The sequence below is a fragment of the Mandrillus leucophaeus genome, unplaced genomic scaffold, assembly GCF_000951045.1.
Source record: "Mandrillus leucophaeus isolate KB7577 unplaced genomic scaffold, Mleu.le_1.0 Scaffold123, whole genome shotgun sequence".
In the NCBI taxonomy this organism is placed as follows: Eukaryota; Metazoa; Chordata; class Mammalia; order Primates; family Cercopithecidae; genus Mandrillus; species Mandrillus leucophaeus.
The window spans coordinates 764492-777889 of record NW_012100654.1 but is presented as its reverse complement, the minus strand read 5'-3'; the positions used below and the strand labels follow the sequence as shown (position 1 = coordinate 777889).

The 13398-nt window shown below is 49.4% G+C and overlaps 1 protein-coding gene and 1 long non-coding RNA gene across 3 annotated transcripts in view; one reads left to right on the top strand and one right to left on the bottom strand.

Annotated features, from left to right (window-relative positions):
* Nucleotides 1–9002: 9002 nt before the first annotated feature.
* Nucleotides 9003–13398, bottom strand: part of LOC105533162 — an 8146-nt gene continuing 3750 nt past the window's right edge. The window contains exons 2-3 of the long non-coding RNA XR_001005083.1: nucleotides 9452–9622; nucleotides 9003–9262 (exon numbers count right to left, since the gene is read on the bottom strand). This is a non-coding gene — a long non-coding RNA (uncharacterized LOC105533162). The remainder of the gene's footprint in view (nucleotides 9263–9451; nucleotides 9623–13398) is intronic.
* Nucleotides 12082–13398, top strand: part of CCDC37 (coiled-coil domain containing 37) — a 50872-nt gene continuing 49555 nt past the window's right edge. The window contains exon 1 of one of the 2 annotated variants that reach the window (XM_011971517.1): nucleotides 12082–12189. In XM_011971517.1, the coding sequence (XP_011826907.1) occupies nucleotides 12141–12189 (49 nt within the window). In that variant the 5' untranslated portion in view covers nucleotides 12082–12140. The remainder of the gene's footprint in view (nucleotides 12190–13398) is intronic. The other variant, XM_011971516.1, reaches the window with a different exon arrangement.

The window sequence follows — 13398 nt, the reverse complement described above, 5'->3', positions numbered from 1 at the left end:
AGGCATCATGCTACCTGACTTCAAACTATACTACAAGGCTACAGTAACCAAAACAGCATGGTACTGGTACCAAAACAGATACATAGACCAATGGAACAGAACAGAAGCCTCAGAAATAACACTACACATCTACAACAATCTGATCTTTGACAAACCTGACAAAAACAAGAAACGGGGAAAGGATTCCCTATTTAATAAATGGTGCTGGAAAGCTGGCTAGCCATATGTAGAAAGCTGAAACTGGATCCCTTCCTTACACCTTATACAAAAATTAATTCAAGATGGATTAAAGGCTTACATGTTAGACCTAAAACCATAAAAACCCTAGAAGAAAACCTGGGCAATACCATTCAGCACATAGGCATGGGCAAAGACTTCATGACTAAAACACCAAAAACAAGGGCAACAAAAGCCAAAATAGACAAATAGGATCTAATTAAACTAAAGAGCTTCCACACAGCAAAAGAAACTACCATCAGAGTGAACAGGCAACCTACAGAATGGGAGAAAACTTTTGCAATGTACTCATATGACAAAGGGCTAATATCCAGAATCTACAAAGAACTTAAACAAATTTACAAGACAAAAACAAACAACCCCATCAAAAAGTGGGCAAAGGATATGAACAGACACTTCTCTAAAGAAGACATCTATGCAGCCAACAGATGCATGAAAAAATGCTCATCATCACTGGCCATCAGAGAAATGCAAATCAAAATCACAATGAGATATCATCTCACACCAGTAAGACTGGCAATCATTAAAAAGTCAGGAAACAACAGATTCTGGAGAGGATGTGGAGAGATAGGAACGCTTTTACACTGTTGGTGGGAGTGTAAAATAGTTCAACCATTGTGGAAGACAGTGTGGCAATTCCTCAAGGTAGTTACCTTTTGACCCAGCAATCCCATTACTGGGTATATACCCAAAGGATTATAAATCATGCTACTGTAAGGACACATGCACATGTATGTTTATTGTGGCACTATTTACAATAGCAAAGACTTGGAACCAACCCAAATGTCCATCAATGATAGACTGAATTAAGAAAATGTGGCACATATACACCATGGAATACTATGCAGCCATAAAAAAAAGATGAGTTCATGCCCTTTGCAGGTGCATGGATGAAGCTGGAAACCATCATTCTCAGCAAACTATCACAAGGACAGAAAACCAAATACCACATGTTCTCACTCATAGGTGGGAATTGAACAATGAGATCACTTGGACACAGGGCGGGGAACATCACACACCGGGGCCTGTCAGGGGCTGGGGGACTGAGGGAGGGATAGCATTAGGAGAAATACCTAATGTAAATGATGAGTTGATGGGTGCAGCAAACCAACATGGCACATGCATACCTAGGTATCAAACCTGCACGTTGTGCACACGTACCCTAGAACTTAAAGTATAATAAAAAAGAAAAAAGAAAAGAAAAAGTCATGCAGCCTCCCTTCTGCCACCTTCTGTGTGTCGAGCCAGTTCCAAAGACCCACCCAGGATCAAGGGCATGGGAACAGTCTCTGTGTCCTAATGGAGAGTAAAAAGTTTCTGAAAGAGCATGCAGGACTGGACATACTGCTTTGGCTATTTGTGGAAAACACTATCTGTCACAAACAGCTACAAAATACCTTCAACATTCCAGGGACAAACTTATTCCAAACTAGAATCCTGTACCCAGCTAATCTGTCAAGCAGGAGAACTTCTAGACATGACACTTCTCTAAAGTTTACCTCCTGCAATTCTCTTTCAGAAAGTTACTCAAAGAATGATCCACTAAAATATAAAAGTAAGTCAAGGAAGCAAAAGATACTTCCTTGCGTGAATCTAACACAAGGAGGGAGGGCAGGTGCAGGAGGGAGATCTGCAGGAAAACATACACATTTATGGCACTGATGGAATTCTCTGTGTGTTTGTTTGTTAGAAAATGACATCTGGCCGGGTGCGGTGGCTCAAACCTGTAATCCCAGCACTTTGAGAGGCCGAGGCAGGTGGATCACCTGAGGTCAGGAGTTCAAGATCAGTCTGGCCAACATAGTGAAACCTCATCTCCACTAAAAATACAAGAATCAGCCAGATGTGGTGGCAGGTGCCTGTAATCCCAGCTACTCTGGAGGCTGAGGCAGGAGAATCCCTTGAACCCGAGAAGCGGAGGTTGCAGTGAGCCAAGATTGCGCCATTGCACTTCAGCCTGGGCAAAAAGAGCAAAACTCTGTGCCCTTCATCAAAAAAGAAAAAGAAAAAGAAAATGATATCCACAGAGGTTGTAAGGATTAGTGACAATAATATACAGAAAAGAACAGATGATGATGACAATCAAATAAAATAGGACCCAGACACAGACCTATGTATCCATAGATGCTTAATATATGGCACCAATAAAAGTGCATACCAGAGGGCAAAGAATACACCTTTTCTTTTTTTTTTTTTTTTTGACATGGAATCTCACTTGTTGCCCAGGCTGGAGTGCAGTGGTGCAATCTTGGCTTACTGCAACCTCCACCTTTTGGATTCAAGCGATCCTCGTGCCTCAGCCTCCTAAGTAGCTGGGATTACAGGCATGTGCTGCCACGCCTGACTAATTTCTGTATTTTTTGTAGAGATGGGGTTTTGCCATGTTGGCCAGGCTGGTCACAAACTCCTGGCTTCAAGTCATCCACCCACCTCAGCCTCCCAAAGTGCTGGGATTACAGGCGTGAACCACCTGGCCCCAGGATAAACTTTTTAATATATGATAGGCAATTGCTTATCCTAATGGAGAAAAAGTGAAATTAAGCTTCTGCCTCACACTGTGCACAAAAGTAATTTTCAAGTGAATTAAAGACCAAACTATAAAGGGGAAATTGATAAGGTTTTTGGAAAACGAAGATATGTATCTGACAAAGGACAAGTATCCGCAGGACATAAGGCACTCTTGCAAATTAGTAGGGCAAAGACAAATAACCTAATAGGAAGTGCACAAGACTTCAAGAGACATTTCAAAAAAGAGGAAAGCTGAAAGCCAATAGGCAGGTGGGAAGATGTTTGGCCTTATTGTCAACAGGGACATGCAAATTAAAGCCACAATGAGATAGGACTCTCCCAAAAGACTGGCAAAAATTAAAAGGCTTGGCAATACAGAGTGTTGGCAAGGAAGCAGATACAAGTACCCGCTGGTGGAGTATAATAGGTACAACCAGTTTGGAAGACAGGATGGCGTTATCTAGTAACACTGAACACATGTACCTCTGATGACCCAGCAGGTTCACTCAAGAGTGTGTGCCCAAGAAAAATCCTTCTTTCTGTGCATCAGGAGACATATACACAATTGGTTTTAGAAGCATTGTTTTTAAAAAGGAAAAAACTGGACACAAGCCAATGTCATCAACAGTAAAAGGAACAAATAAATTTTGCTGTATTAGTACAATGCAATCCTACTATGCAGCAATAATGAAGGATCAGCCCCAGGCACAGGCATCAGCGTGGATGGATTTCACAACCCTGAGCAGAAGCAGCCAGTCCCTGGAGAGTAAGGGCAAATGATTCCATTCCATGAAGGTTCGCCAGTAAGAAAAGCCAAGCAAGTTGCTGTTGAAGAATATGTACATGGAGGGGGACGTGGTGGCTCATAAAGGGGAACGTCCAGCTTTTACCACCTTTATTGTTGTATCATTGGGATTTTTTACACTCACAATGTATTCATGCATTTCTTGTCTATTTTTGCAAACAGCATTTTGGAGAGTCGGTGAATCTATGTTTGGGTTTGCAGTTGGTTCACATTGGGGTTGGATGAAAGCTTGTTGCTATAGGCCGGGCGCAGTGGCTCACGCCTGTAATCCCAGCACTTTAGGAGGCTGAAGCGGGCGGATCATGAGGTCAGGAGATCAAGACCATCCTGGCTAACATTGTGAAACCCCATGTCTACCAAAAAAATACAAAATAAAATTAGCCGGGCAAAGTGATGGGCACCTGTAGTCCCAGCCTCTTGGGAGGCTGAGGTAGGAGAATGGCGTGAACCCGGGAGACGGAGCTTGCAGTGAGCCGAGATGGGGCCACCGCACTCCAGCCTGGGCAACAGAGCGAGACTCGTCTCCAAAAGAAAAAATAAAAAAGAAAGTATGTTGTTATAAGTTTACCAGGTGCTCTAATAAGCATCCAGTTAGTAACGGGTTTTACACTAAAGACCTTATTAGAGTTGGGGTGGACACCTTGGGTTAGGGTTTGGGGAAGATTGGGTTCAAAATGTGAGCCTGAGTCAGGATTTGGAATAAATTTGGATCTGATGAAGCCAAGGCTAGGGTGGGGCTGGATTTGAAGTCGGATGTGGTTGTGGGGTGGGGGGCACTCCTGTAATCCCAGCCCTTTGGGACTTGCCAAGGTGAGAGGATCGCTTGAGCTCAGGAATTCAAGACCGGCCTGGACAACATAGCAAGACCCTGTCTCTACAGAAAAAAATACAAAAATTAGCCAGATGTGGTGGCATGCCTGTTGTGGCTACTTAGGAGGCTGAGGTAGGACAATCGCTTGAGTCATGGAGGTTAAAGCTTCAGTGAGCCGAGATCACACTACTGCACTCCAGCCTGAGCCACAGAGCAAGATCCTGTCTCAAACAAAAAGAAACAAAACAAAACTCAATTATGCATAAAATCAGGCTGAAGGTTTGAAATCAGGCAGGGTTAGAAGTGTGAGGGTGGTCCAGGCGTGGTGGCTCAAGCCTGTAATCCCAGCACTTTGGAAGGCCAAGGCAGGCGGATCACCTGAGGTCAGGAGTTCAAGACCAGCCTGGCCAATATGGTTAAACCCAGTCTCTACTAAAAATACAAAAATTAGCTGGACGCGGTGGCGGGCGCCTGTCGTCCCAGCTACTCAGGAGGCTGAGGCTGGCGAATCGCTTGAACCTGGGAGGCGCAGGTTGCACTCCAGCCTGGGGACAGAGCGAGACTCTGCCAAAAAAAAAAAAAAAAAAAAAAAAAGTGTTAGCATTTTGGCAGAGGGGCTCTGTAGACTTGGAGGTCCTGCCCAAAATATCTCTGTGGATTCCTGTAGCAACTCAAGGAAGGGACACTGGGGCCTGGGGAGGGGTCTTTGGCCCCTTCGGCGCCCCGCCTGCGAGCTAGGAACTGTGGGGACTCGCAGCGGGCGAGCGAGCCCAGGTCGCGGCAGCGCTGTCTGCGCGGTCGTCTTGACGCCTGACCAGGGCCAGTTTTCAACTTGTTTACAAGCCTGCGTCACCGGGAACCTTTCACCGCCGCCTGGGACAAAAGGTTCCTCTTTTGTAAGTCCCTTCTGGGCAGAAAGGGCATTCGCCGACCAGCGCACTGGCCGGTGCAGGGCGCCACGCCGTGGCGGATGCGGACAGCGCGCAGCCCGTTCGCCCGTCTGCCGCCTAGCGCCCCGCTCTTCCCGCCGCGCGAGTCATCTGCGCATAGCCTCGGCCACCAGCCTCCTTTACGTCGTCCACCCCACCCACAGCGTCCTGCCGTCCTCGCCCCGCCCACCCACAGGCTCCCCGCAGTCCGCGCCTGGTCCACCCACGCACTCATCTGCGCGTGGCTCAGACAGACATGCACTGTCCACTCCCTCCACAGGAATTTCATCCTTTCATGGAAACAACTTATCCTCCCGTCCACTCTCCACTCCATTCCCCATCCACTGTCCATTGACTCATTTAAGAAACTATCTAATGAACACCGTCCGGGTGCTCCGGGTTGCGGTCAGAGTGTCACAGGACAAGACCAGCCTGGCCAATATGGTTAAGCCCAGTCTCTATTAAAAATACAAAAATTAACTGGACGCGGTGGCGGGCGCCTATAGTCCCAGCTACTCAGGAGGCTGCCCTCTGGGACCTGCAAGATAGCAGAGGAGACACCAGCAGAGGTCCTCGTGAAGTGACCATGGCTCTGGGGGCACAAAGAGGACATATCAGCCCACACTTGGGCGCAGGGGTGGTAGGGTTGGGGCTGAGACGGAAAGACTAACTGGGGAAGAGATGGGAAGAGGACAAGGTCGAGGCCCTTAGCAGGGGCTTGGCAGAGGGAAAGTCCTGGAAACTAAGTGGGCTCCAGGCGGAGGGCACCGAGGAGCCCCGGGAGGAGAGGCCAGACCCGAAAGTCCTCGTCAGCAGCGCGACAGAGCGCGGGCATCACCCGGGAGTCACGGTGCCCCCAGCGATTTCTTGTACTTTTCACTGTTTTGTTATTATAGAAGTAATACATGTCTACAACTTCATCGTAAAGAAAAATGAGAGCGAGCAATAGGAAAAAAATAATCAGCCATAATCCCGCCTCGCAGATATAGTTTTCGGTGTGTGTGCACATATGGGGTTTCCCCAGGCATCCGCGGAAGAGTGGCGCTCCTGGGCTAGATGAGGGGGGAACCCAGAGCGAGCTGCCTGCCTCAGGGCTTGCAGACACCTGGGTGGGGATGTCATGGAGTGGGTGCTCTGACCAAGCCAGAATCCATTCAGATCACCCCATCCCCTTCCTAACACAACGGATGCCATCCAGGCACCCGCCCTATGGCCCCGGGATGGGGCCTCCCACAGAGTCCCCAGCTTCCACTCCTGGCAGCGATTGGTTTAGACATGCAGTTTTTTGGCTAAGATATGAGGAGAGGTGTACTGAGGAGCTTCTCATGAGAAATTTCCTTGTAAGTCATTTCTGGTGAAGCTCTCTGTTTCTTGAAGCAAAATACAACCTAAATGATGTCTGAAACTAGTGTAAAGATGACCTTCCCTGGGCTCCTGGGCTAAATCACACCCTCCTGGGGAGCACACCTAATGCTCACATCTCCTGCCCTTCCTCCTGTGTCTGGATCCCATCCCAGCCTCCTCAGCACCATGGTCCCTCCAGCTTGCCTTCTGCCTCCATACACCCTCTCCCTCTGTGTGTGTGTCTCTTTCATTTCCTCTATGCCCACAACCTGGTCTAGTCTCAGCCCCTCATCCCGGTTGACCACAGTCCCCTAACCACCTGGGACCTGCACCCCCCTCCCCCACCGCCTGTGGAGACCATGCCCAGGAGCACATCTGGGACCCAGGCCAGTGCCATGCACCTTTCTCACCCCCCATGCTGCATGCCCCAGCATCCTGCCCTCTGAACTGGGGTTCTGGCTTTAATGACCTAGCCTCCACCAGAGCTGCGGGGAAGACCAGGGTCATTTCCCCAGTCCCACTGTGGGTCTGCACACCCATAAGAGAGCAAGATGGAGCCACTGCCAGGATCCTCGAAAGTGCTGTCCAGGGCACTTTCTCCTCTTCCTCATCACCCATCCATCTCAGTCCCCCAGAAGATACCGAAACTGGTCACACCAAGGTCAACCAATTTGTTGGCAAATCCAATGAACACTCTTCAGTCCCTCTCGCTTGGCCACTCAAGAGCACTGGGCAATGTGGACCCCTTTCTTCTTCTCCTTTTGGACATATTTATTGAGATATAATTTACATGTCTAAACTTTACCAATTTAAAGTGCATTTACTATATTCAGAGTAAATCTAATGTTCATCATAGTCTAATTTTAGAACATTTTCATCACCCTAAAGAGCAAAATCCCATCTCCATTAGCCACCACTGCCCATTTGCCTGTTTCCCCAATTCCATCTAGGCGCCTCCATAGGATATGTGGTCTCTTGTGACCACATATGAGCCTAGTCTTACTCTGGGCTCCAAGACCTTTTTTTTTTTATTCCACTAGCACTGTTTCTCTGACACTGTGGTCAAATGTGATATGCCTGGGATGTGGATGCCAAAAGTCATCCCTGTTTTTTTCCAGACTCCAATCACATTATCTGTCCATCTGAGCTGGCAGGAAAGCAATCTGATTAATGTGATTGCTCACAAAATATAAAAAGCATGCCAAGCTAGAGCACCTGGCACTGGGTGGGGACACATGCCCAGAGAGGGAGGGGAGATGGGGCTTCAGACACTCTTTAAGGACTTTGCAGCTTTCCCCTGAAACACGGTAGACAAAGTCCTGCCGGTCACAATCCATGCAGGGGATCCTAGGGCAGTGTAAGTAGTGCAAAGAGCTCATATCACTGTCCTCCCCGTGGAAAGCCTTTGACTCACCATGAAGCACGATAGACATGGCTGTCATTCTCCATATCCTACCACCTCTCAGCAAAAGGAAAACCCACAAGTGAGAGATCTGGGCATCTAAGGCATTTTACCTTGAAGGTGACCCTCCAATTCTCCCTGGCCTGCTGTGCTGCAGAACAACAGTGAGACCAGGTGCTGCAGAAAAGAAACACGAGCTGCTCTCTCAGGCTTTGTCATTCTGGTAGACCTCTGAATACCCTGTCTGGGTACAGGACAACCCTTGATCCCCCTGGTTTCTGAGTCCCTCCTCCCACGGCAGAAGCCAGAGATCTTGTGTGGAAGGCCCAAGCTGCAAGCAGGTGATCCAGGTGCTGCCTGCCAGTCAGGAGTACAAAGCCGACTTCAGATCACAGCATGGTCTCTGCCGGAACGCGCCTGCCATGGCTTTGGGCTCCGCTCCAGGCTACAACATCTCCCAGCCTGATTCCCTGTTGTCCTACGGAGTCTGGGGGCACCCCCATGTCCTTTTCTCCTTTAACTGGCTATAGTTGCTTTCTGTTGTTTATTCCCAAGGGCCCAGACTGATATACCTTGTTTGAGGAGGAGAATGCGAAATCAGAAATACAAATTTCTCCTTTAAGAAGACTGTTAGCTTTCCCAAAGTGTTCGATTATGAACATTTTCAAGCTTCAAACATACAGAAATGTTGGAAGACTTTTGAAGCAGACACCCACATGCCCGCTGCCTGGGCTGGCCAGCTCACAGGCCACTACAATTCACCACACAGCCAGCCAGCCGCCATCGCTCCACCAATCACCCACCTGATTTTAAAAATTAGCTTTCAATCAGCAAATGGTATTTTTAGTTAGATCTGTTAGGCTAAGACTAAAAGTTCCAAATCAGGTCACGTTTTCTAGGTGGTTTTCTTTCTAACCTTGTAAGCTACCAAGAGCAAAAACAAAGGCCAGAACACACAAACTGACTAGAGAACTTGCCTTTATTATGAAATACACCTTTGGACTTGTGGGGTTTTTTTTTCCCCAAAGCTTGTGCATCACTGTCTGGGATAACTGCATAAAATGGTAGGACGATTCCTGGCGAGAGGCAGTGTGTTCTAGGTAAGAGCAGAGCTGCAATCCACTGCCTCATTGTGTCCCTGCTCTGTCCACACGGCAACTCATGCAAAGGTAGGGTGATCATATGGGTGAAATGGGTGGATTGGTGTCAAGCGCGTGGAACAGCAACTGGCACATAGAAAACACTCTGTAGGGTTCATGGGGAGATTCACGACAGTTCATAAACGGATCTGTTGAGAACAATGAATGGGCAGGAGCCTGGGTACCTTTGTTCTCTTTGGGTCACTTATGTTCTAGCTTCCTAAAAGCCTCATTAGAACACCTTGTGTTTAGATAAACCATTTCAAAAACACTTGCTTTTCTACTTGAGTCACCAGTTCATGAAGTGCTTCTTGTGGTCTGCTGAAACCTAAATCGGAGGCACAGCTTTTTGTTCTGCTTTGATGGTTTGTAGGGAGATAAGGCTGCAGAGCTAGGCTGGGGCCGGGTCATTGAGGTCTTTGAATGTCAGCGTAAGGAGCCTCTCTCCTAAGGGTAAAGGGACTACTTGTCTTTCAGCATATTTGACACTAGCAGCTGTAACAAACACACACGTGCACACATGCACACACACACACTACACGTGCACATATGTGCACATGCACAAATCACTTCTGCGGCTTAACACAATACCACGTTCTTCCTCCCTTGTGCAACGCCCACTGTGGATACTGCAAGTTGGGACACTATTCTACCAGCAAAGATTCAGGGATCCCTGCTCCTTCCATCTTGCTAGCTCCCCCTCACTCCCACCCCTAGCTCCAGTGGAGTTCCTGTTGTGGATGTGGTCTTCCCACCCACTACACCGGCCTTAGGCAGAGCCTGGCACAGCTGGGATCTTCACTGGGACTACATTGCTGGGCTGCAGACTGCTCCAGAGTCCCTCCAGAAACCCGTAAATGTCCCCAAAAAGATGAGTCCCTGACTGTGCTCTCAGCTCCAAGTAGCCTTTGTCAATCTCTCAATCCCCACAGATACTGGGAAAATCTAGGAATATGTTCAGAACTCAAAGAGGGGTCTCCTGCTGCTGCTTTTTGTGGGGAAGCAGGATCCCTGAGCCGGGGGACCAGACACCCAGGTGCCCCTGGCTGCAAGCAGCTGGTGGATCTGGACACCCAAAACTTGCCCTGGTCTGCATGGCCTCATCCTCTCGCTTGTCCCACTATGATGGGTCTAGCTCGCTCGGTTATACACATCTAGATGTGTATAAGAAACCAGGGCCCGAGGGGCGCGCGTGGCCGGGAGCGGACCTCTCACGCGCCCCTTGCAAGGCGCCTTGCAAGGCTCCCCGCCCTCTGCTCGCATGACACTTGCTTGAAACACAACCATCTACCATCCACCCCATCTGTCCTACCACCCACCCCATCTGTCCTACCATCCCTGTGCACCTTGCTGTGTGGCCCGGGGCCTGGCAGAGCGCAGGTGTTAGGAGGAGACCCTGCGAACCCCAGGCTCACCCAATAGGGGGATGTAGCAGGAATGCGGCGGGAATGGCACAAGCCTAGAGCCCTGGGCCCCTTCCAGAGGCAGCCCCTCCTGACTGTGACTTTGGACACCTCGCTGAATCTCTGCTTCCTCCCCTGCAAAAATGAAAATTCATTCAACGGATGAAGTTAAGGCGTGCCAAGGGTATGTCAGGAGCTTGGATGAGCAGAAAAGACCCCCTGTTCTCATGGAGCTCACATTTTAGGGGGAAATAGACAATGAACAGATTTTTCAAGTGATAATCAGATAGTGGGAATTGCACAGAAGAAAACAAAGGCCATCTCTCAATCCCCACAGATACTGGGAAAATCTAGGAATATGTTCAGAACTCAAAGAGGGGTCTCCTGCTGCTGCTTTTTGTGGGGAGGCAGGATCCCTGAGCCGGGGGACCAGACACCTAGGTGCCCCTGGCTGCAAGCAGCTGGTGGATCGGGACACCCAAAACTTGCCCTGGTCTGCATGGCCTCATCCTCTCGCTTGTCCCACTATGATGGGTCTAGCTCGCTCGGTTATACACATCTAGATGTGTATAAGAAACCAGGGCCCGAGGGGCGCGCGTGGCCGGGAGCGGACCTCTCACGCGCCCCTTGCAAGGCGCCTTGCAAGGCTCCCCGCCCTCTGCTCGCATGACACTTGCTTGAAACACAACCATCTACCATCCACCCCATCTGTCCTACCACCCACCCCATCTGTCCTACCATCCCTGTGCACCTTGCTGTGTGGCCCGGGGCCTGGCAGAGCGCAGGTGTTAGGAGGAGACCCTGCGAACCCCAGGCTCACCCAATAGGGGGATGTAGCAGGAATGCGGCGGGAATGGCACAAGCCTAGAGCCCTGGGCCCCTTCCAGAGGCAGCCCCTCCTGACTGTGACTTTGGACACCTCGCTGAATCTCTGCTTCCTCCCCTGCAAAAATGAAAATTCATTCAACGGATGAAGTTAAGGCGTGCCAAGGGTATGTCAGGAGCTTGGATGAGCAGAAAAGACCCCCTGTTCTCATGGAGCTCACATTTTAGGGGGAAATAGACAATGAACAGATTTTTCAAGTGATAATCAGATAGTGGGAATTGCACAGAAGAAAACAAAGGCCACACCGGGGTGGGGAGGAAGAAACCACTTTGGATGGGATGGTGAGAGGTCTCTCTAAAGAGGTGACATTTGAGCTCGGAATTGAAGAGAGGGGAGCCCACCACCCCCATCTGGGTATGGGAGAATATTTTTTTGGCTGAGGAGGCCGAAAATGCAAACCCTCGAGGCCAAGACTGATGTGTTCTAAGCACAGAAAAAGTAGGCAGCTAGAGCCAGGTCCAGGAGAGAAAAGTGGACCCTCGGGTGGGAGAGGCAGGGAGCAGGCAGGTGTCCCCATACGGCGAGCCCTCAACAAATGCCGGTGGCTGTCAGCCACCCAGGGGAAGGGAGCTCTGGGCTTAGGGACCACCAGACTTAAGCACTGTGTCACTCCCCAGGTGAGGATCTCCTTTAGAAGAGGAGAAGCCTTGCATCAACCTCTTGGTCCTTAGCCAAGATGTCTGAGACACTGTCCAATATAGTCTCCAAGAACATGACCAATGACAGTAAGTACTGGGCCAGGGTGGGCACTCTCAGAGGTCAGGGGCAGCCTCGGAACCTTTCCAGCTCCCTCACGGGTTAAGGTGGCTGTAAACCAAGCACTAGGCAGGAGTCATAGATCTGCCCATTTCCCTTGAGACAATGCATGTCGGTTCCCTGCAGCTGCTGTAACAAAGCACCACCACAAACTGGGGGGCTGAAGCCACAGACATTTGTTTTCTCAAGCTCTGGGGGCTGGATATCTGAGATCAAGTGCCCACAAGGCCAGGTCCCTGCGAGGGCTCTGACTGAGAACCCATTCCAGGCCTCTCTCCCGGCTTCCGCTGCTTTGCAGGCAATCCTTGGTGCTCTTTGGCTTGTAGAAGCATCACTCCCATCTCAGCCTTCCTGCCCAGGTGGTATTCTGCCTGTGCGTGTCTGTGTCCAAATTTCCCCATTTTACAGGGACCCCATCACATTGGATTGGAGGCCCACCCTGCTCCAGAATGGCCTCAGCTTAGTGAATTACAGCTGCAAAGACCTTATTTCCAAACAAGGTCACATTCTGAGACAGCGGGGGTTGGGACTTCAACATATGAATTGGGATGACACAATTCAACCCACAACAGACCATGAGGAAGGTGTCACCGTGAAGGTGAGCTTCTCTCAGCACCCCTCTGACCACAAATGCCAGGCTGGGCTCCAAGGAGGTGGTCAGCTGGCACTATTCCCTGGATGGAACTTGCCTGCCCTGGGGAATTACATGCATTTGCCAGGATCTCACACAGGGTGGCGCTAAGGGAGGCTGCCCAGGCCCACCTGGGGCCCTTCAGCTTTTCTGTTGGAATTTAATTTGGTTTTGACCAGGCATAGTATTTCGTGGTTCAAAATTCAAAAGTGTGTAAAAGCCCCTCATTGTGAAAAGCCCCTCCCACCCTGTCAAAGGCACCCAGTGCCCTCTCCTTAGAGGTAGCCAGTGTCACCTGTCTCTTCTAGGCTACCAGCTCAGTGCACGTACAGGAAATGTGTGTAGATGGGGTTTGTTCTTTTCTTACACAGAGACCACACAATGAAAACCCTGTCTGCACCTTAATTTTTAAAATTAACCCATACATTGTGGAGACTGTTCCTTATCAATACATCAAGAATTCCCTTATACTTTTTGTGCTTTTGAGCAGAATAGTAATCTTTCAGTATGGCTCTATCATAATTTATTAACCAATTCCCTGTTCATA